Genomic DNA, 25,071 nt, shown 5'->3' with positions numbered 1-25,071 from the left:
CAACATAGACAAGACATACAGGTTTCATACAAGAAAGCAATATGAGAAATGTGTCTATAAAGATAAGACATAAAAAAATAAAATGTTTACACTCCAAATCTTTAAGTTTTCTTTTGAAGATCACTAACTTCTCATGAAGTTAGTTTTCCTATTATCACGAAAAAATTATACCTGGCTTACCTGAATGTATAGGCTAAGTGTCAGAGTGTTGCAGAATATTTGGATATGGGGATTTCTTCCTAAACATCAGTTCAATGAAGTAAGAACATCTTTTCAGAGTAGAACCCACCTTTGATCATCTTATTAATAGGAACTGAATTAACTGACAGAAGGAAAGCAGCTAACACCATTAAGAATTTGTGTTAATTTATAAAAGGCAAATTTACCAACTGAAACATATATAGTCAAGCTGATATGTTGGCCTTCATCTGTGGTAGACTTTCGACCCCTTCTCACCTCTGATCCTTTTCAATACTAACATTTTCTGTTTATTTTATATCTTATTAGTAAATCTATAGTCAAGCAGGAGCTAGAATGTGTATAACTTTTTCTTAACTTTTTCCTTGTCTGAATTTCTTTCTATACTGATTTAGGCTGTATTTATTTACTGTATACCTTCTGTGTTTTAAAGTCTACTAATAGTTTAAGTTTAGGCAATAAATCCATACTCCTTAAGAGCAACCTAAAAGCCTGCAGGGTTTTTCTATGAGACTTGCAAAAGAAGGTGGCAATACAGATACATCTTTAAAAATGCCCAGTCTTGCTTTTTTTATAAGCCTTTAGCTATCAATCATATAAATACCCTAATAAATCTCTTTGCTTGTTCCCGTACTGGTAATTGCAGTATGCCTTGAGAATAGTTCTTCTCAGGAGGGCAAAGACTTGAAGTTTACTCTTTCTTCTTTCAGAAAAGGAATTAAGGAATTGCTGAATGCTGTACTTGCCTCAAGAATATAGTATCACAGGTTATGATGTATTAGGGCTGTACTGTATATTATTGTGCCTTTCAGCCTACACAGCATGGCGTAATTCCATGCAAAATTATCAGTTAGAACACAGAACTGAAATTTCTGGACAAAATTTTGGTCTGGACTAAGACAATAGCAAAACTTCTAATGGCAACAATATAGCCATGATTTCACTCTTTGCATTCCTTTCTGCAAATGTCTTCTAAAATGAATGTTGAAGAAGTAAAGGAAGGATGTCTAGTGGAAAGTTATATTTTCCATTACTAAATTACTACTTTTGTACACAAAGGATGATCTCTGGCTACTTAAATATGTCATAATGCTTTCTATATATAACTGATACAAAAATGAATTTATGGTACTTTGAAATCAGACTTGTTTGTAATTTTATTTTAGGTGCTTTTGTTGGTTTTTCATGTACATCATACCTGTTCCTTCAATCCATTTGATAATTGAAAGTAGATAACTTACATATTGATAGAGGGATAAAACATTAGTTAATTAATAAAGTACTGCTACAGTACTACAGTACTACAGTGCTACAAAATTATTTCCTGAGCAACTTTCTAAAACAATAAAATCTCCATCCTCGTTTAGTGGCTGTTCATGAGACAGATCCAAATTTAATCTAGTTTACTCTTTCTTTGAAAAGCTTTTGCTGTTGTTACTAGCTCTTTGTTGAGTATCTTTTTAAAATTCTACTCTTATCTTAAAATGTTGCCCATTTCATTCACAAGGCTAAAAGTTTGTCCCCTCTTATTTCAGTGCAAGTCTGCTAATTATGAGTAGCAATAGTTATAAAGTCTCTGTGAGGCTGTTGTGTTCTTCTAATAAGGTGTGAAAACTTGCATGTTACATGAACAGCAGTGAAGAGTGGTGATCTAGAAGTGAAGTGGCTAACTACGAGGTGCCTAAAAATATATACAAAATAGGGAATCTTGAGAGTCTAATCTTCCTCTAGTTCTTATCGTATTTTAGATTGGGTTGATCTTCTGATTTATTTACAAAAAAATACAGGCCCAAATACATCCCACCTGACATGGGATGACACCGATGATCACAAGTCAGTCCTCAGCGAAGAGGAATGGACCAGTGAGGACTCACTGCTGGCTATCATACCTTGTTGAATTTTTGCAGGAAAAGGTCAATTTTGCAGTGAAGTATTCTTAGGGCAGTGACACATGATGTACTGTCTTTAGAGCTGAAGTCCATAGCTACATCCATACACCACTGTGACTGAGCTGATCAGCCTTCCTGAGAGGTAGGGCGGTGCTTGGAGGCTGCCAGTCTCATATCCCTACCAGCATTAGATAGACATCCCCATGGAGTACTGTGCCGTACGGCTGGTGCTGCGCCTGCCCTGTGCACTCTGAACTGTGCCCTGGCACGGTGCTTCTCCCAGTTTTCACTGTTCTTTCCACCGGGGTCAGTTAAAGCCAGTGGTTCGGTTGCTGTGTTGGCTGCTGTGCCTGGGCCAGACTCTGCCTTGGGTGCTGGTGCCCCAGTGGGCACCCTCAGCACCCCGGGGGCTCTGGCCTGCTGCTGATAAACACTTGCTCAGTTTTCACCACCCTCTCACAGGGGCCAGACTTGCACAAGCTGAGCAATTTCACAGCTCAGTGTGACACCAGATTTGTCAAACGTTTCCGTAGTCAGAACGGTATGGTGGTCACAGGCGTAACAGCGTGCACTAACTAAACCACAGGCAGTAGGGTCCAGCAGCCCAGCAGTCTGATTCCAAGCTCCCTTTCAGGTATTTTAAATGAGTTTCCTGTGCACAGTCATTCATTTTTATTGGTTATCTTTTATTGTGTGTCTCTCATACAGTTTTTAATTGATTTGATCCATATGACATACTTCTAGTTCATGCTGTACCTTCTTCAATCTATACATCTTGCACCATCCAGGTGTCTTACATAAACTTTTGTTAGTCCACTGATGAACTAGAGATATCTTGCCTACTAATCAATCATCTGGTTTTCAGCAACTCTGGCAAGTTCAGGTCAATTCAATTACACAGCTGCAGTAATTATACTTCACGTTTTTCAGGTCTCCGTTTTGGGCTATATACTGCCATTTCCAAGTGCTTTGGCCACTATTATCTGGGGCACATGCGATTTTATGTGGCCTGGCATTCCTGTAATAAGAATCTCCTTTAATTGTCTCAGTAAAAACATCTAGTGTAAAAATTTAATGTACTACTTCTTTGTGACTTCATAGCCTGAAATGAGTAAAATGGGCTGGTGCCGATCGTATTCTCTCCCTGCCACCTTCCAACTGAATTGGCTTCACAGTATAAAAACTTCCGTGACGCAAAGCAATGCTTCTCCAGTGTCTTGCTGTAAACCACTGGCAGAGGAAAGGAATCTGTGATCACTGGCTCTTGCAAAATCTGACTGATTAGTACTCAAAACACTTCAGTCTAGAGATACTAAAGATTACAGGCACTTCATAGATCATAGCTACCAACAGAATGTGTTTCAAGTTGTAGGTTGTGCAGGTGCAGTAATAGTAGGATTGCATTGTTGAAGCTTCTTTTAAATCCCCAATGGCTATTGTTTTCCAGCCGTTTTAACTCCTAGCCCATGATCATTTTTGCCAGTATTATCCTTGATTCTGAAATAAAAGTAGAATATAATATCTGCCAGATGTATTTGTATTTTCTGCACATTTTCCTTATTTTTTGTATACTCGTGCTGGTCTGTTGGAGCGAGAAAACATATTCCATAGAAGAGGAACATAAGGAGAGATTTCACATATTAAGATCTCCAGTGTAACTTCCCACATAGTTTGGTATGCAGCAATATCCAAGTATGCTGCAGTTGATACTTAAACATAGAAGTCTTTAGAACTAGTCTGATCTCAGCTCTATGCATTATGCCATTTATATATAGTTGCAGATTTTGAAAGCTATGCAGTCTTCCAAAAAAAAAGCAGATCTGTATTATATGTAATAAATTTGGCTAGAAGGCCTTTAAATCATTTTTTTCCTTCTTAAGATAGATTCTGTAGTGGGGATTACAGTAGTTTCTTTCATGTTATTTTAACAATGCTTTGGGCATTGTGAAGTTGATAATGGTGTGTTGTAACAGCAAAAAAGATTTACAACTTGATAAGATCATTGGGAGATATTCACACCACCTACTTAGAGCATGTAATTGGAGGCAGCTGCCTTACTTTATTGATGGGACTTACAGGGAACTTTGATTCTCCACCTTGGTCTCCTGAATCACAGCAGAGTCTGATGGCTAGTAAGTCCAAAGTAAATGGTGTGAATTTTCTCTGAACTCTTCTTGTGGTGCCCTTAAAGATTCCAAGTAGCAAAAATGCCTCCCAATGCTTATTTTTGAAATAAGAAGCAGTATAAATTTGCAAGTACAACTCAAACAAGTAAATCACAGTCATTTTGTCTTTACAGTTAGAACCCAGGCTCTCAACAATGGTCCCACTGTACTCTCTGAAGATGGGAAGAGATTATGAGATAAGAGTTCGATCAAGACAACGTACTTCCGAAACATTTGGGGAGTTCAGTGAAATCCTTTATGTATCTTTTTCTCAAACAGGCGTTGAATTTGTTCATTGTGCTGAAGGTAAATAAGCAAAATGTAGCAAAACGTTTTAATAAGCATTGCCGTGTTTTTGTCCCTTTTTTTAATTTCTCCTTTCCTTTTATATTTTATACCTGAATAGATTGGTAATTCAGCCTATTACGTGAAACTTATTTGATGAGATTGAGTGTACAAGTTTCATATACAGTTTCAGAAGTAAACTCAGAAAAACTCTGAGCTCTTCAGAGAGCAAAAATATGGATAGTTTCAAGAAACAGAAATAATAGCTGCTGTTGCCCACACCATAGAGCCTAAAATAAAGACAGTTAAATCTCATACTTTATTATGTAAACTGATCACTCCAGAAGTGAAGAAGAGAATTATCACTTCCATACAGCTGGCTAAGTCTGTTACTAGAACTGTGGTGTGCATTCCTGATCTGCCTGAAACTGTCAAGGATAGTGTTTTCCTGATTCTTGCTTCTGTGCTTGTACTTGCTTTTAAAGTGCTATTAAATAAGATAGAAGAAGAAACAACTGCTGGGCACTACCTTTTCGCCATTAAAACAATGGGGTAGTGCCTTATCCTAAAGCATTTTCAGGTCTGAGCTACTAAACTTAACTCTTCAAAATATGATCTCTTCAGCAAATTCTTTTAACACACTACTTCACTTTGTTTTCTAGAATATAGTAGAGATGTTAAATAAAACCAGACATAACTCTTATCTTTCAAAATCTTGCTAGATTCCCATTTTTAACTTTTTATATTAATAGTTTTCATTCATAGTTTATATGAACACTTGGCGTTATTTTTATTATCCCAAATCAATCTGAATTGTCACAATTTTCATATAAACAAAATGAAAACACTGTGAAAATCTAAGTTGTCGTGCTTGTACAATTTTACTCAATCACTACAACCTGGATATCTGCATGTCTCACATAGCAGCTGTGATCTGATTTGATGGATGGTTTCCCCTCCGTGTATTGAGTTGCTTGATTGGGACTAAGTTGGAAATTCCACACAAGAAAATTGAGACACCATACTATGGTGTGGCAAAATTTATTTTTGCTTGTTTGATACTTCACCTTTAGGAACATTGAATTAAACTTGAAATTGTCAATGTTAAAAGTTAAGCATTTAAATTTGAATGTAATCTTCCAATTTTTCAAAACAGCCAGATACTCACAGCTCTTGCTGACGTGACAAGGAGTTACTGCTTCTCCTCTATCAAAACAGGGAACTGTCTAACATAGGCACAGTCTATCCACATAAGACTGTAAATACTCATGCTTCAAAACATGTCCAGCTATAATCTAAGCTGTGAATAGAGGGCTAAAACCACTGCCGGAAACTACTTTTTTCCAAAAGACTATATATTTATATTCATATATAGAACTCTAAAGCTCCCTGTCCAGTATTTCTTGGCCACAAAAATAAGTGAAGTTTGTACGGAAAACTTAACATTGGGAACAAATGAGAAGAATCTAAGGCTACAGCCAGAAGAAATGTTTCTATACTTTACATTTTTCTACAGTGCCAGCTTGAGTATGATGGAATTGCCAGTATTTAAGAGAGAAAGCATTTAATTTATCTTCATTGTTCTTTAATCCTACCACTTCTATCAATCAGCTAAGTTGTCTCCTTGTAATGATCTGCAATGTAAATAAAAAGAGGAAAAGAAATCACATTTTTTTGCATTTGACACTGCTCACAATGTAATTAATATTGTGCCATTGAAAGAGTAACGTTACAATTTTTGACACAACCATGTTTAGTTTGTGAAAGAGGGATGGTTTGCCTATGATTAGTAGAATTATACTCTATAAATAGTGTTCACTTGGTTTTGGCAGACAGCAGCAGTAACATGGTCTGCAGCCCTATATGCTGTCACGACTACTAGTGTGTTCCAAGTAGGCAGAATGTTCCTCTCATGACTGTTTTGGCTTCTTATGTTGTCTCTTCTAGGATTTTGTTTATATGAAAAAGCTCGGTCTGTTTTTTTAAGGAGTCTAAGAAGACTCACAATTGCAATATGGAAACTACTGAGACTAAAAGAGTATTTTTGTTCCTGCCTAATATTAAATTTTCACCTTTAAGTAACCAGAAATTCTCTTATCAGTTTTTATGGCTTTGGAATCCTTGGGCAGCAGAAGAGAAAATTGAAATTAAAGGTGCAACAGAGATGCAGATTCCTGCTAATAAGTTTTTGTTCTGTTGTTTCAGAAATTGAGTTTCCCTGGCTCTTAGTTGTCATCTGTGGAGCATGTGGGCTGGCTGTAACAGTGATCTTAGTCCTGTTGTCTAAGCAACCAAGGTAGGGAGTTTTTATCTGTCAGGTTTTCTTTGCTTGTAGTTTAAAAAATGAAGTGCTTCAGATTTTTTAAATTTGGGGGACTAGAAACTATTTTGGGGATTGTTTCCCATCCTCTTAAGCTACATGGATACTGGCATTTATAAGCATTGGGTCTTGAACATTGGGAGTCTTATCGACAGCTCCTGTTGCTTTTGGATTGCAGAGCACAGTATTTGGCTAATTTACTTTGGCTTTGAATGGGGTTGGGTTTTTAGTCTGTTCAAATTTTGTAAATACTATTTTACACTTATTGTTCAAAAATTTCATACAAACATATGTCAATATATTTGTTGTTCTTAGACTATTCAGCTGATCACTGACTATTTCTTCACTGAGCCAAGGGAAAGAGCTTGAGTCATAAGGCAATATTTGGTGTTTGTGGACAGACTGCTGTTCCTATAAATAACATGACTAAAACAAAACAAAGCTCGGGATTGTGTCATTTATAAAAATGACACAGTGGTTTCAAAGTGAATTCGTTGCCTAAAATGTGTGTTCAGATTTGGCAGAATTAATTCAGTTTGGATGTCATGGCAGTACTGTCCTAGAGTATGGAGCAATATCATGGCCAGTCCCCCATGCATGTCAGTGATCTTGTACATACACTCTGAAAATGAACATTGAGGTGTTTTTCACGTACCATCATGGCAGGAAATCATTGAAATGAAAATAAGATGGGGCAACGGGTGCAGTTTGAGCTACCTCTAAAAAAATAATTTAGGCAAGCAGCTCTAAGCTTTGGCAATGCTTAACTTTCAGGCAGCCACTCCCTGTAGTAGTATTGTGATCTGGCGCTAACATCAAAACTCTACAATGCATGAGAAAATCTAGATGTGTCAGAATAGGGAGAGAGCAGCTCACATACAGGACCTTGAGCTTACTGAAGTCAGCATGGAGTGGTTTGGTCTTGGTCACAGAAGATCCTAAGGCTGAAGCATATCTGATCACAGATATCTTAGATTAGATACTACTCATGACTATTGGAAGAGGCTTTCCTCCACTGAGGGCCCTTTATCTGGGAAGGCTTTGGACCTGTTAGCTCTTACCCTTTCCTTGTGGTGGGAGTGGGAACTTCTGTAGAGGAGAAGGCTGCATAGATTTCTCATAACACAAAATACCAAAGTTCAGTTTCCTCCTGAAGCTGCAGGATACCAGGTACCAATTCATATTTCTCTCAACTCTGACCTCACAAGATCCAAACGAGGCTCCCTAGGACAGATGCTCTATTCTTAGGGGTTAGCTCGTTCTCTTAGAGTTGAGATGCAGGTTTGAACTATCTGAGGAAAAGAAAGGAACTGAGCCTAGTTCTCCCTCCTGAATGATTTCTCCAAGCAGCAAGAGGTAGAAATTTTCAGCTGTTTTGTTAGAGGCAGTGCTCAGCCCTGTAGCTGCTCTGAGAGCATGGCCAGTGCACAGCAAGCACAGCCCCTCCAGGGATTAGGTGGAAAGTTACAGGATTTCTGACTGTCATTCTAACTTACTGGGCAATGCCTGCCAAAAAAACAAAGCATCTAGGGAATTTGGGCCTTCCATAGTTAAGCAGAAGGTGCCTAAATCTCTCTAGCACTTTTTAAGACTCCTTAGATCCTTCCTGGGCCTCACCAAGGTCACTAACAATAGAGCAAAACTAATATTTGGATTTGGATGTTATATTTGCATAGTTTACTCACCTTCTGAAATAGGCAAGTATAAAGAGAATGCTGGATTTTCCTTTTGGGAAGTACAGATCATTCATTTGCAAAAGGACCAAGTATTATTAATGGAAAATCATCATTCTATTTGGATTTTTTTCTCTTCAAATAATTTGAAATTTACTTGCTTTATGAACAACTAGAATAATACCTATTTCTGTAGTAAGTAATCATGCATTAGAAAGTGACCAGTTCTTTTTTTACAAGGATAAAACCCAGACTGCTGTTGTTATAATTTACTTGTTACATTAATACCTGGGAAGACAGAAGAATCACAGAGATGGCAAAACATTAGCCTGTGTGTTTGCAGTTGTGTTTCAATTGTTTTGTTCATTACTACTAAAGTAATTCACTGCTTTTCACCAACTCCTCCTTCTCTGTTCCCTTACTTGTATTTCTTGGCCTTCTGCAAGACTACGTTGCTCCTCCCCGCCCTCCCCCCCCCCCCAAAAAAAAGGGAGGGAAAGTCACTCTGAACACTGAGACTTGTATTAAGTTCTTCTGCAAATTATGTAAAAAGGAAAACTATTGACAGCACTCTAGGAATTTACTCTCCTTTTATAGAGCATTAGGTATCAAAAACTGGAGTCCAGAATGGAGTCCAGCATAAATGTATGTGATTTCAACAAGGCAGACTGCAAAAAGCTTGGTTTTTATTTGGAATGAAAGAAGGAAACAATCCTTCTCCTTAGCATTATTGTAAATTGAATCCTTAAGCATTTCACTTTTGAAGTATAAATGCAATGGAAAAAAATAAAAACCCCTTATTTCTGAACTCCTCAAAAAGAACAATTTCAAATTAAAAAACATCTCTCTTTTTTTTCCAGGTTAAAAATGCTGATTTTTCCTCCTGTGCCAGTTCCAAAGATTAAAGGGATTGACCCCGATCTCCTAAAGGTAATGTTATGTTCTAAAATCTTCTGAGTGGGAATCATTGTAGTAGTACCAGGTGACAGTTGTTCTCCCAGGCAGAACAGTTTTGCAGAAAGAAATCATGAAATCAGAGGAGTTGCCATAAAATTAGTTTTCATTAAGTACAGAAGAACACACCTTGCAATTACTACATCAGCTACAGTTATATCTCCTTAGGTCAACATCTTAAAAAGCACATTTTTACTTGTTGCTTTATAACATTAATTTTTTCTTGCTTTATAGAAAGGAAAGCTAGATGAAGTGAACTCCATCTTAGCCAGCCATGACAGCTACAAGACACAGCTATACAACGACGACTTGTGGGTTGAGTTTATTGAGTTGGACATAGAAGACCCTGATGAAAAGAACAGAGGTTCAGATACCGACAGGCTCTTAACTGACGATCATTTGAAATCAAACAGCTGCCTGGGGGCGAAGGATGATGATTCTGGACGGGCCAGTTGTTGTGAACCAGATATTCCAGAGACAGACTTCAGTGCTAGTGACACATGTGATGCCATCTCTGATATTGATCAGTTTAAAAAGATAACTGAAAAAGAAGAGGATCTCTTGTGCCTTGATAGGAAAGATAATGAGTCACTTCCTAGTCTAATCCTAGACATAGACACCCAAGAGCCTAATACTAAAAATGCTAAAATTCAGTGTGAAAATAACGAGTCGTGGCCACCTTTTGCTGACAGCATTGAATCAGCCAGTCCATCAGTCCATACCCAGCTAAGTAACCAGAATTCTATGACAAATACTGACTTTTATGCGCAAGTGAGTGATATTACTCCAGCAGGCAGTGTTGTACTCTCACCTGGGCAGAAATCCAAGGTGGGGAGAGCAGAGTGTGAAGGCTGCACAGAACAAAACTTCACCACGGACAGTGCCTACTTCTGTGAGGCAGACGTGAAAAAATGTATTGCTGTGACTTCGCGCGAAGAGGATGATCCACCCGTTCAGGAGCAAAGCTGTAATGAGGACGCTTACTTCACCACAGAGAGCCTTACCACTACTGGTGTCAATCTTGGAGGGGCGGCAACAGAGGCTCCGAGTTCGGAGATGCCTGTCCCAGACTATACTTCTATTCATATAGTTCACTCTCCACAAGGGCTTGTGCTCAATGCAACTGCGCTGCCTGTGCCAGACAAAGAATTTAACATGTCTTGTGGCTATGTGAGCACAGACCAACTGAACAAAATCATGCCATAGCTCTTCTTTGACTAGGTGTATGCAGTATTTCACAGCAGAGAGTCAGCTTGGGCTTGTATGCTGAAACCAAAATGAAGTTTAAAAGTTTCTTGTGGTTGTTATAATTTTATCTGAAATGTTGAAACATAAAATATTCATCAAAGTATTCCTATTGTGTTCTGTAAATATTATCTATGAATTTGTCTTGAGACTGTTTTACAAGCAGTGACTGTCTTGTTATTGTGGGTGTTGATTTTTGTGATACTAAGCATTGAAATTACTATGTTTAATGTACAGTAAATCATGCTTTTTGATAAAGCTAAAAATCAAGTGGTTTAAAGTCTAAGAATTTAATAAAAATGCTGTTGGCAGAGATCTTTATATCAGTAATTGGGAACTGAACATATAGGTGAAAAAACAAAAGTAGTTTGAATAAAGAACACATTTATTTTGATTTATATAAATTAATAAAATATATTTTAATATTTTAGTCATAAAAGCATAAATGTTTTATATTACACTACACACTGTAGTTGAATTATGATGACCCATCTAAGCAATGCAATTGCTGCAATCTTAGAAAGTATTTTCTGTTTTATAAAAATTTTGTTTGCAGCAAAAAGGAAAAAAGAATAGATTTTTTTACAGAGCCATTTTATACCTCCAAAGAACCCTATAGAGAAATTTTGAAATATTATAGGAACTTACAGTAACTGATCCTATTACTTTCTTACAGTAACTAATATAGAAATATACATTAAATTTAAAGTTTTGTAGAAAACTTTAAAATATACAGAATATTTGGGCAAATGATATTTTCTGCTTCATCAGATCCTCGTTAATACTAATAATACACTTTTTATAAGCAAGTTTTTGTTGACCACAATATTTAACAGTGTAGAACTACACTTTCATTGAACAATTTTGAAACACATGTGAATAAGCTCTAGTGATTTAGCAGCATAATCTTTTCACATTTGACCAAGTTCTGAAGCCCTCTTACAACCAAAGCTATCGCTACAGTCATTAGTTTGTGCCACATAAAGCATTGATTAAACAAATAAAATAAGGACTTCAGGATTTGGCCAGCAGTTCATTTTTGAAGCTATATTGGGATTAAATGACTTCAGTGGAACAAGGGAAGTGAATATAGTATTGCTGAAAAGTGTTTCTCCCTTTTGCAGCCTAACAGCATCTCCTCTGACTGCGTTAGGCAGGCTTTCAGAAGGAAAGGAGAGAAAAACAAAACTCAGTGGGGAAGCTTTTTGTTCCTAAGTACATTAGGAACTTTACAAGCTTTGCGATCAACTGTTATGGCTTCAGAAGTTAACTTAGCAGGCCACAGGTCCATCGTAGCAGAAGTACTACTTAGAAAACAAATAGGGATGTTCATTTCCTTTCTGTTACCTGAATAGAAGTTTATGAAGTGCAGCGAATGCAGCTGTTGCTCATGATATCTCCCACTGAATTCACTGATGCTCTTTGTGACCAAGGGCTACAGGATGGGGCCCAACTATTGGGAGGGATTTTTAGGTTTAGCACAGACTTTATGGTAAATGTGCATTAGATATTCTGCTAATTTGCTGCTATATTTTTCTAACAGCTGTGTTATTTAGTTTCATATAAAATTTCATAGAAGATAGACACTAATACAATTAATGCCTATGTGTGTGTTTGGAAGAAGTTTCTTACTCTGTTTCTATTGCCAAAAATAGATAAATACCTCAATCAAACTCAGAATGTCATTTTGGTACTTTACTGGTCACACAAGCCATTATGCGCCGGTCAGAAGATTTGTGTCTTTCAGTTTCTATTTAACTTTCCTTATGTCAGTGTTTTGTTTGTTTTTTCTCAAAGTTTAATAAATGTATTGTCTTTGATCTGTCCCGACACAATGTGTTTTATTGCAGATAATTAAATTTTATAGAGTGTAGAGATTTTATCAGGAGAAATCAAGTATTTCTCATTGAATAGAGTAGATTGCAGCTTGCTTTATACAGAAGCAAGGCCAACTGGGATCCATGTTTTCACTGATTGATATGTATATAGCTAAAAATAGAAGCACAGACCTAAATTTACAGACGGAGATAGGACACGTTGTACGCAGAACTGCCCAAGACATGTGTTACTGATTTAGCTGCCCAGTTCACCTTTTGTGGGAACAACCTGTGGTTGCAAATAAGTAAGCTGTACTAGTTCAAGATTTGCACCTATAGCTGAATCCACAAATGAGATATTCTGACAAATCTCATCAGTCACTTACAGCAATAGTTAAAAGGAATCTGTCCTAGCAGTATATGAACTCTGAAAAGTCTGTCTCTATGAAAGCTGTTTTATCTTCTATGTCTGTCAGCATGTAGCTCAGTATTTCATTACTGCCCATCTTCCCTGTTGACTGAAATGAAGGGAGCTGTTGAAAGAATCCAATCAGATAAGAGTAAACCCTTCCCTCTCAAGGGAATCAGGCTATGATTCAGTTGCCTACAGATAGAAATCCAGTGTCATTTAGGGTATGCAATCTGGCTTCCAGCAGCTGGTTCGGAATAGGTCTCTTGTAGATTCTGTCTTACCTGTCAGGCTAAATTATGGCAGAGCCCATGTTTTGGCAACTCAGTCCCTCGCGGAAGGATGCAGCACCAGGAACGTAAATGTCTTTGTGTCAGGCAGGTCTAAGTTACCATTATAGTTAGTGGAGTCTAAAGAGCTATTTCGCGGACCAAATACAGGTGTCTGTTTTAGATGGGCTGACTGGTGTTCTTGACTCTTCAGACTGTAATGGGAGCTTGGACATCTTGCTCACGTTCAGACACCAAAATGTGTTAATTAAGGTGTCTTAATATTGAGCTTAATTTCACCTTAACTGACCCCTGTGGACAAGCTAGGCCAGAGGGAGTGACTGGCATTTTTTCTCATTGCTTATGCTCTGTGTAAAAACAACTTTATCTTTAGAACTCAGTGCAAATGAACTAACGTGATGAGTAAATACACTGCTTACTCTTGCCATGTGAAGAATTAAGTTTCAAGTGGCTTATGCCTTTCGTAAGGCTCTAAAAATGCTTGTGCTTCGGTGGGAATGTGAGGATTCGTAGGTGGACTGAAGGAAGGTAAGAGATGGCAAAGAATGAACACAGTGACTCACCACTGCCATGGGGGGGAACTCCTGCTCCCCTTGTTTAACTGTGCAAGTTCTTGTGCTCTCCAGACTTCTCTGTGAGCTGATCCAACTCTCTAAAACCTGAAATAATTATGGGAGCAAACTATCAGAAGCCTTTTTCTGCTGATTAATGAATTCAAGTGATTCGTTAAAGTCCCCGATGAGAAGCAGGGAAGAGAGACGGGACCACATGGACAAGAGAAAGGGGAGGAACTAGAGGGTCTTCCCAAAAATATCTTTTTAGCCAAAACAGCCTGCATGCAGCTCTGTGGAAGAGGCAGGAGGAATATACAACTTTTAAAGTAGGTGTGGGCTTGCAGGAAGGTAGTGTAAAGAACTCTTGGTGGTAGCTATCCTATTACCTAGGTCAGCTTTAACGGATTGTGGAAAGCCAACCTGGGCCCCCTATGGCAGTAACATAGCTCAAGTAATCCCATGCCTGGCAATTGCAGTCTGTGGGCACTGTTCACATATAGGGGTCTGAGCGTCAGACTTGCAGTTGTCTCTGACCATTTCTTTTTTCTTATTCTGGCAATTCACTATTTTTCTACTGAATACAACTACATACTATTTCAGCGTATGTTTGTCAGAGAGAGAAAAGCTTGTACTACACTGTTGCAAAGCAACATGCTTATTTATTTTCAACTTCTCTTTGTGGTGGAGAAAAATATATCTGATGTCTATAGAAAGAGCCTTTGGGCCAGTAATTTATCATCTCCTCTCTTACTCATATAGAGAAATAATGCTATATATTGTTTCAATGATGTTAGCCATACATACAATTCAAAGAAAAAGTGATAGAATTAATTCTTTTAAAAATACTTCTAATCATAACATGGCAAAATGCCAGCTAAATTTTTTATTTGCTAAGTTTAATCACTAGATAAACTATTGAAGGAGAAAAGACACAAACATCGCAGAGGGATACTATTAGCGAGGAGTATTTTGATTGAAAATACAACAGTGCACAATAGCTCAATATGCATTTCCAAGACGCAAAAGGAGCGATCAGCAGCCCATGAGAGCTGTCCAGTTTTTATGAATGAAAATTAACATTGTCAAAGACATGCTCTGTTTTTTCAAACTAGGAAGAGTATTAAAGAGAATGGGAGGTGTTCTGTAGTCTTGCACCATTTTTAAAAATGCTTCAAGTTTATTAAGATGGCAATCCAAGCTGGGAGCACTCTACTGCCATTCAGACCTTACTATACACAGATTTCTATGTATCAGCAAGTCTTAAGAAATGGAAATGATGCTCTAGTTCAAAGCAAAACTGAGAGCTGTATGAAGTGTACCCACAGATGACCTTTTTTGCCAGCACTGAGACATGGTAACTCGGGGCTATTACTACACAAAAAAGAGTGTGCCTGACCCAAGGTGATAGATTGCTTTACTTGCCAAGAAAAGAGAGGAAAAAAGTTTAGAATATTTATTAAAGAAGCAGGGCAAACTTTGTTTGGGAGAATGGGAAGACAAAGAGGTTAATCATAGAATCAGTAAGGTTGGAAGGAACCTCTAGAGATCATCTAGTTCAACCTCCCTGCTTGAGCAGGGTCGCCTACAGCGTGTTAGCCAGGGAGGATTACATTAGATATTTGTTAGTTCTAATTCAGAAGAATATCCTAATTCACCAAGAGAATGAAATTGATAAGGACTTAATCAGAGTTTATAGCTGACTGACTTTGAAGAGATACCACTAGATATATTTCTCTGTTGGAACTCCCTCTGCTTAAATCTAATTTTATTCCACAGATTTTGCTTTCTGACTAATCTTTATTAATTATATACACAGCCAACACTTTAACTGCCATAGAACGCATGCCCTTAGGCCAAACAAAAGATGTAGCCTAAGTCCATTTCTATGATTTGTATATTACTTAAGCACTCTGGTATTTCCTCACCTTCACTAATCAGTGCCAGTAGAGGGAGTAGGCAACACTACAAAGAGACAGAAGAGGAGGAAGACAGTAACAGTGGTGTCAGAGAACCAGGCAAAATGGGGCAGCTGCCAAAAGGAGTCAGCCATGCACAGGGTAATTAGTTGTAGGTGGAGCTGTAGGAGTGGTGTGTAGATGACAACTGTAGCCAGTTGTAATGAAAAGCAGACGCATCTATTTAAATCAACACATCCAATAAATTGACATAAATGTTTGACAGGTTTAAATATTTTCCCACAAGCTTTAACATTCTTTTCGTATAATGTGAGCTTCTTTCGTCTCATATATGAAATTTAGCAGACTAATGATGCATTGGCCTCCTGAAATTTGTCAGAGAGGCATAGGATCCTTCCATGTCATGTTGCAAATTGCGAGAGAACATAGGTAAACTCCTGTCTTACAGATGGGAAGGAGTAAGAGCCTTGTCCTCAACGAGCAGGAGTAAAAATAAAGTTGAAGCGCTGTCAGCTCTCTGTAGAGCTGTCTGTAGTCACAGACACTACCGGAGCAGAAATAACTCATGCTTCCACTACTGTCCTTAGTCTGCTTTTGCACTTACGTGGAAAGAAATAAATGTGTTTCCTAAGAGACATCTGAGTCTTATGTATGCCAGGAAACTGATTCCTCTCATCAGTAAGATTTACATCAAAAAATGTAAAATAATATTCTGTTAATTTTACTATTAAAAAAAAAAAGAAACAGAATATTATTTTACATTTTTTAATTTGTATTTTAAATGAAATATTACATTATACCAGAAAGACCTTAGCTAGAGAACCATATGGTTTTTGTATAGCTTTCACATGCTAAGAAAGAAATTATATTTTCTGATCTATCTCACAGCAGCTATCCATGCAGCTACAATCTCTAGTTACAAACTAAGGAAATAGCTTGCCCTTCTCAATGGAAAACGTCTTCAGGAACTTGTTCTGTGAGCCAACTAAATGTACTTTCCTTGGAAGAGAGTGAGGCACCAGCTTGGAAAATTTCCAGAGGCAACATGATTCCTAGCAAAACTGTGCTACCAAATGAGTGGGGTCCAGCACTGCTTCCGTGATAGTTTGTGCTCTGTTAAGTTTGTTACCCAGACACGTTAAAATCTTTATGAGCATCTACCTTGTCCTCCATCTCTGGCCTAGCTGTGTAGGATTCTTTAGACTCATTAAGTTTTTATCTATATATTGGAATTTTAAGTCATGGTGTATTTTTTATGATGGAATCAGAACAATTTGCTAGTGTGTTGAAATGCCATGAAATCTTTTAAGTTAAATTCTCTGAGCCAAATTGCTGATGGAAGAACATGCAACTGTGGACAATGAGCTGTATTATCTATAGACAAGTTAGGTTTGCCATTCCTCAGTATGTAAAGGGGTAAAATTTTGCCTATCTCTACTTTATACATTTTATAACAGTAGTCAGACTACAACAACAACTGGCCAAAGAATGACCTATTTTATGAAAAGATATAGGAATAAAAAGCCTGTTGCTTCTATAGTATAAATAACTGTAAAGTGGTGTCGCTTTCTTCCTGGAATGTGATTACTATTAATTAGCTGATTTGATAACAGGCTCCTGAATTTACCTCCATTCGGTAATGTACTAAATTACTATTTAGATGCAAGATGCATGTTTTTAGCATGGCACACTGATGGTTGAACACTATCACAAATTGAAGTACAAGAAAATAAAAGCATATGTGTCTTCACAAGTTGCCTTTCTACCTCCATAGTGCAGTAAATGACACTTTCAACATGAGCTTTCGTTCCTTACAAGACTATTCCATTGCCTAACTTCTGTAGAAGTGCTAATAGGTAATAGTTGGAGCCAGGACAAGAGGGAGAAACAAAGAAAGTAAACCAGGACAAAATAAAAAACATGCCATCCAAATGGGTTGCTTTGGATGGGATCAATTAGACGGGACAATACTTTCGCAAAAATGTGGTCCCTATCAAAGCAGCATGGTCCTATAGTGTTTTAGATGCATTTAAGAAATTTTGCTTCTGACACACACACAAGCACCCTAGTTTTAGGTTGTTTTTTTTTTTTTAAAAAAAAAAAAGAAAGAAAAGTTAGTCAAGAGAACTTCAGCATTACTTTAGGATTACAACAGAACCAGAATCACAAATAAATTATAAAAACAGCATAATTATTGCAAATCTAATTAAAATAAAAATTATTACAGTTTGACTCATCAATATGCCAAAAGATCAATATTATGTAAATAAGAAAGCAAAGGTATGCATGCATGGTTACTTGGGAATTCAGTGGAAGCAATACAATTATTTCTGTTGACTTTTATTATGTTGACTTTGTCCTTCTTTCTTCACTGCTCTTTATCCCTAATGTTTATCCATCTTCTTTGTCATATCCTATTTAAACTGCCTATGACATCTATCTCGTACGTGCTTCTAAGCAAAGACTGCCTTTTAATAAGCTTGCACAGTCAGAGCAACACGGTTGACATGGTTGCAGTGCTGACACAGCCACGGTACAAACAGTTAACAGTGATTCATACAGTGAAAATCTTTCAAGAAGGAAAAATAATTAATTAGTGCCTTGAAGTTTTATGCATGCATGTCTTCAAAATCAACAATATATTTTTTGCACAATTAGGTTCTCCCAAAATCTGACACAAAGTAAATTATATTGACGCACATTATAAATTATATTGACACACACGAAAAATACTGAAGACATTTAAGTTCACTCAAGACATAAAGATATCTGAATCTGTGTGTAGACAGACATTTTCTGCCTTGCAGCATAGATTAAAATTTGATAATATTGTATTACAATGATTGAATGCAGGTATGTGCTTTCTCTTTGGGCCTCAGTAAGTATACGTGTATGTATACACACAAGGGAATTTAATCAAAACTGAGTCAACATAAATGAGCATGTGTGTCAGAAAAAAAGCAATAAGCTGTGCTACAATTTAAAGTTTTCACTCTCACTTGAGTGATGGTTGAGACTTTTAAAATGAAAAATATTGCTCTGACAAGCTAAATGATTGTAAGGTCTCTTAGGCTCCAGTTAAATACAAGGGGCTTTTTTTCCCCTTGGAAACAGCACGTCCAGCCTGCCTAGGCAGGCTAGTGCTGGAACATGCTGTCTACCTTCAACACCATATGGCCAAATATGTTAATAAAAGTTATGCTGTAGACAAACACAGGCTATTTCAGACAAAGTCTTGTAGACAACATGATATAGTGAGTTATTTTTCATCCAATCACTAACAAAGTTATTTCAGAAGGCAGACCAAAAATATTTTAAGTCAAGCATGTAGTACAGCTAACACAGAAGACTGTGTGATTTTACATCTGACATAGGTAACATCTGGAGACTACAAAATCAAGCTTATCACAGAGGCACAGAGTGATACACATTTTAACAGTTTTCATTTCCATTTTACCTGGTGTATACCTTCCTTTTTTTCAGTTCATCCTGCATCACAGACCACTACTGTTAGGTTTACAAGCATATGGAATTTATATAAGCAATATCAGAAATTTATTGCCTACCACTGTCCTGTTAGAAATAATGAGACTTGTATTTTGATAGATACTGTAAAAACTAAAAAATAAAAAAGCTAAGCTATTGTTTATTCAATTACTGCAGTTACAAAGGAAGGATTAGGTCATCTTTTGCCTAGTAAAAAGACATAAGTATGCAGGAAAAAGAATGCTGCACAGAAAAAAAAATCCTTATTTTTTGTTTCTGAACAAAATAACTCAAGCACACGCTGAAACTAAGTGACCTTTTTTCATTGTTTGATGGCTTCAGTTGCAAGGTGTCTATATATGTGTGTATTTATACACTTAAATGTCTATATTTAAATGCATTCTAGTATATTAAAATACTTAATAAACATACATTTGTATATTTTGATACATTTTTGTCTTCTGGACAAATACAGAGATTTTTGGAGAACACAACAGAAGCAGATGCCTCTGAACCAAAACCCTAACCTGAAACCTTTCATTTCTGAAATGAGAAAAATGAACTCCTTTATCAATAGGACTATAACAACAGCAAGAACAGTGCCGATGCCCACGATGCACAATAGTATAATTTCTTCCTCGATTTTATTAAATGGCTCTGCAGTCTCACATTGTAGAGTGTTAACTACTGCGATGAGTCTGACACTAAAAGTTTAGAGCAAGCTGAAACCTATGCACATCCTCCCATGTGTTCTTTAGAGTAATATGAAAAGAATCATTTTGTAAATTGAGTTGAATTTTGCAAACCTTAATTCTAGTAAATATTAGCACTGTTGGTATTTTAACTGCAGATGCTACCTTCCTTTGATATGATTGGAGGGACGTTTAGGGAGGAACGCGAAAATGCAAGAATAACATACAGATCAGTAAAAAATTACTCAAGTCTCGGCCTAACAATGACATTTTCAATGTACACAGATGATGCTGTTTGTGGTAACAGGAAATCTGGTTGGGACTACCATCTCATAGTTCTCTGGCACAGAGAACTTTCTCTTACAGGGATGCTCATTATGGCAATAAAATGCATTTGTGTTTCCCACTGTTAGGAGCCCGCTACAGGTTGCAATGTATTAATACAGCATTACTCAGCAATTAACTTGATTTTTGCCACAAAATACTACCCTATCTGCCTAATACACTGTGTATGTATTATATCTTCCAGTGACCACTAGAATCCTTGAGTGTCTTTCCAGAAAAGTTTCTAATCTATAAAAAGGCAAAAAAATAGAATAAATTCTAAATGAGTTTAGAGTTTAGAGTCTATAAATAGCAAAACTCTCATATTTTGGCTTTTAGAGCTACCAGATTGCTTCCTAGTTTAGCAGCATTTCAGAAGCTAAAACATAAGAATACTTGCTGACTGCTAAACCTATTGTAAGTTTAAAGCTCTGTCTCCCAAAGTCTCGTCTTTTATTATGCTATGTATTTCTTTGTCAAAGTCTGTTTTTGCCTAATCATGAGTGTTGGATCTTCATTCTCTGTCTTCCTATGAATGCAATCTATAAAATAAAACCATCACTAAATAATCACAAGCCAGACTGTACTGTAAACTCCTCACCACTCAGGTTAAAAAAAAAATCTTTATAGCAATCAAAAGTGATTGCGCACCTTTTTCCAGGCCTGAGAAGAACAGTCATTATTGTGATGTTTGACTAAAGCACTGATCTAGTCTTGTCCACAAATAGTTCTATTAGAGATTGAATTTTTTATTTAAGTACTTAACCTTTAAAGCAGGGTTTTAGGGGTGGTACAGTTTTCAAGGACAGCTAAAAGGTTATAACATGTTTTGTAAAAAATTGACCAGTGAAGCAGGAAAGGTACGCAAGAAATCACAAAGAGTTCACTAGGGGATGACAAGAGGATCGTCTTAGTGTCAGCCATTGCAACACACTTAGACTGCCTAGTCTAGTGCTAGGATTGATAGCGTAGTCCTCCTTTTCCCAGTTGCATCTCAGCTGCAGATCCTCTATGCACAAAAATGATTTTAATTACTTTGTCTGTGTCTATATCCCAGTGGACAACAACCCTCTGACATTCTAATCATATAGTTGCCTGCAAACAGCATTTGTCACTGTGCCTGGTAGGTTGTTGCTTCTCTGGACACGTTCAGGTAAAGTCCTGCATGCTCCTTTGGCTTGTAATCTGCAATCAACATTCAACTAATTAGCATCAAAAGGCATTGAAGCTATATCATATTTCCTCTCTAATACAAATAAAAATGCACCATCTGGGAACCCTATGGCATATTTTAGCATTTCTGAGAGCAAGGACACTTTTTATAGCATGCAGATGTGGCCCTAGGAATATAATATTGTAGCTTCTTTCTGAAAAATCTACATTCGTGTAGTGTTTTCAAGTCCTACCCTAAAACAAAATCTTTTCAGATTATGCCATAAAACAATCTCTTCCTTGCAGATTCTCCAAACATGACACGGCCATGAGCAACCCAACGTAGCTTTGAAACTGGCCCTGCTTGGAAAAGGGTTCTGAACTAGGTGACCTCCAGAGGTCCCTTCTGACCTGAATTATTCTGTGATTCTCTTACTCATCTAGTACTACCAACCTTGAAAACTAATGATGCAAATGTTAAAATATTTAATGTTTTTCTGTGAACCTCTCAGCAGGACTATCTAGCTGATGAGTTGTTCTTTGCAGTTACATTTAACTGCTATGAACCTATCTGCAGAAAAGCCCCCACTGCCCCAGGACAGTTTGTTTCCATGGTAAGACAGGGTGTTAAGAAGCAAATATAGATGCTCCTAGCAGGATTGTCATACGCCAGGTTGATATGTCTTGGTCATGGGCTCAATGTTAACCTGAAAAAAGAAGCAATCTATATGTAGTAAAGTGGCAACAGGCTGGGACAGAGGAGGTTGCCTGCGATTTCACAGGGATATTCAATCATGCAACAGGTCCTTTCCAGTCTTATATGTATACTTTTAACAAAGTCTGGCAAGACATAAAAGGTATCAGGCCAAAGCAATCTTAACTGGATTCATTATCAAATTTCAGTAACAGAACAATTAATAGGGAAACGTGCTCCTTTTCATATTTAAGCAGAACCATCATTTTCCCAGTCTACTCAAAGCAGCTGCAGACTCTTCAGACACTAGCACAGTGACAGCATCTGAGCACTTTGCCCCAAAATAGCAACCTTTCTACAGAGGAGACAAGGTCTTGATTGTAATAAGAAATCCTAGCTGATCAGTCTCAAGCCTGCTGGCACACTCCCAGACTAGCATGGATATCTTGGAAACTTCTCTCAAAAGCTCTTTGTGATAATTCTCCTCAGAAAGGAGTGATAGGCAGGGGGAGTACCACTGCTTGGTAACCATAGTTACAAGCATAGTATAAACGCTGAGAAACTAAAGATAAAGGGAATGAATCGGTCTCTGTCACTCACAAAAGCACCCCCCCCCCCGATGTCTATTCACTGCTCTTCAAAGGAGCATTCACACATTAAATCACCCCCCTCAGCTCACATCAACGTCGATGTGAGGAGCCATTTGATAAAATAATTCACAGACTGCACAGCAGAGTGAAATCAGGCCCTTCACGGATGATCCTCTGAGGTGGGCTGTTTGGTTTGTTTGGGGGCTTTTTTTTTTTTTTGAGCAAGGGTGCCGCTGAAGCACTTGGGTTGTGTCAATACAGCATGAGGGCGCACAGCACAGTCCACTTGCTTCCCCAGTTCCCCCAGAGGGACAGCCGTCGCCCATAACAGAGACCGTTACGAGAGGCCGGCCACAGCGCCGAGCACCCCGAGCGCCCTCAGCCGCCGCTGCCTCGCGCACCCCGCAACAGTCGCTCTCTTCGCGCGCCGCAGCGCCCCCTCCCCGCAGGGCGGGGCAACGGCAGCGCTTGGCGCGCGAAGCTCCAACGGCTGCCACGCGCCTGCCGGTCGAGTCCAAGAGCGGCTCGGCGGGGGAGAGGGGGAGAAGGAGGAGGGACCCCCCACAGGGTCGCTAGTGGTACGCTCCGCGGGCGGCGCTGGTTTCCCGCCTTCGGCGAGGCCGTCGGGGCCGCTTTGCTCGCCGCGCCGCCGCGGGTGCTCTGCGGTGTCCTCGGGGTCCGCGATCCTCACAGACTGAGTGGTTCAAGTGAGGTTGGACTCAATGCAAATATTAGTTGTCTGTCTTTAAAAAGGGTGAAGTGCAGAAAAAGGGTGAGACTGCTTAAAGGTGCTGTTACTGAATAATTAATATTCGATGGAGACATGCAGTTAGTAATCTAAGAAGAAGTTTTCTTGTTATTTTGGTTTTTAATACATGTTTCACTGTCACGTGAAACAAAAATGAAACCTTAATTTCTAAATTCGGGTATCAGCTACAGTAATAAAAAAAATATACTGAGAGACAGTCATGGTGGAGGGAGGGTCATAGAAAGGTTGAATAGTTTTAAGACAGTCGAAAATACGTGTTAGGTCTTCGATTTTTTTTCCTTTAGTTAAATAAATACTGTTCAAAGTAGAGGTGAAAGTCTGAACAAAAGTGTCTTTGGATGATCTGGCATATGTAGTAATCTTATACAAAAATAAAAACAATGAGTTTTCCTGATGGGAAATGTATTATAGTTATTTTGTATTATAATTATTTTGAATTTAGCATTTTAGTTCAACAAGAGTTTTATTCCCTTTGGTACTGTTGGCTAATGCTGCTAAGTGCTGAGCACATCCTGTCCTGTAAAAGAAGAGGTGATGCCAGGCAGTGCACAGACACACAAGCAAAGCAGTGTACAACCTGACTGCTCCCTCAACATCCATCCTCAGTCAAAATTTAGAGGATGACATACAAAAAACTATAACAACAAAGAAACGGTTCTAAAAGCATGGTGAAAAGGGTGATAAACAAATGGAAAAGATGCTGTCCATGATGAAGACTGGAAAGATCAGGACTTGGCAGTCACACTGTACATTTAGATTATTAACCAATAGCATATTAAGATCAATTATTGTTTTGCAAAGTTGATAAATATTTATTCCCAAAATCCATTCTAACAGTTACTGCATTGTAATAAGAGTTACAGATTATTGAAATTACTCATTTAACTTTCAGAGAAGAAAACAACTAACCTACAGAGAAAAGTATTAATTCTTAATGTTACATATTCCTTAAAATTACTGGTAGAGAAAATAAAAGTTAATTAGCTGTTTTATTAGTCCTGTTGAGGAAACAGTGGATAGAAGACACAATTGTGCGTTAAGTGCAGAGAACTATCTTTTTATCTACCTTTTTGGTAAGGAAATTACATATATATATATGTATGTATGTAAACACTTGTAAATACTGAATGATGAAGAATATAACTTCAGAGCGAACATGTAAGGGACTTAAAGCCCAGAATATGTTAATGCAGGATCTAGTCTTGGTAAAGTCTCATTTACTTCAGTAACATTTTTCAAGTTACCAAATCTAACAAAAATTGATCTGTTGCTTCTAACATATACACAGAGAATGAGTAATTGTTTATTGAAACATAAAAATTATTGTGGCCTTGGGTTACTTGCTGAATTGCTTCCCTGATTCAATTCCCTAGTCTTTAAAACAAGTATAGGAAGACCAATCTGTCTTAGTAGCATATAAAGAGGAGTCAGTCATATAATGTTTTACAAGCATCCAACATGTAGAGCACTGTTTTTAGGTAAAATTGTGGTGTAGTGTCTACGGAAGTGGATTCAGGTTTGTTTTTAAACAGCAACAAAAATTCCAAATTCAGTGATACCATCTAGCTGATAGGTTTGGCTTGAGCTTTCTGACTTCCTAGAAGTGCTGGAACTGAGAGTGGTTAAAATTTAGTTTAACATGCAAAAAT

The 25,071-nt window shown here is 37.7% G+C and overlaps 1 protein-coding gene across 6 annotated transcripts in view; it reads left to right on the top strand.

The window, feature by feature from the left end:
- GHR (growth hormone receptor) overlaps positions 1-12,549 on the top strand; it is a 130,799-nt gene extending 118,250 nt beyond the window's left edge. For all 6 annotated transcript variants that reach the window (XM_062600019.1, XM_062600014.1, XM_062600015.1 and 3 more), the window contains 4 exons: positions 4,387-4,558; positions 6,743-6,833; positions 9,391-9,460; positions 9,719-12,549. In XM_062600019.1, the coding sequence (XP_062456003.1) occupies positions 4,387-4,558; positions 6,743-6,833; positions 9,391-9,460; positions 9,719-10,690 (1,305 nt within the window). In that variant the 3' untranslated portion in view covers positions 10,691-12,549. The remainder of the gene's footprint in view (positions 1-4,386; positions 4,559-6,742; positions 6,834-9,390; positions 9,461-9,718) is intronic.
- The last annotated feature ends 12,522 nt before the right edge of the window (positions 12,550-25,071 follow it).

Source organism: Rhea pennata, chromosome Z, assembly GCF_028389875.1.
Source record: "Rhea pennata isolate bPtePen1 chromosome Z, bPtePen1.pri, whole genome shotgun sequence".
Lineage (NCBI taxonomy): Eukaryota > Metazoa > Chordata > Aves > Rheiformes > Rheidae > Rhea > Rhea pennata.
Note: the sequence above shows the minus strand (reverse complement) of the source record. Positions and strands in the feature narration are given on the sequence as shown.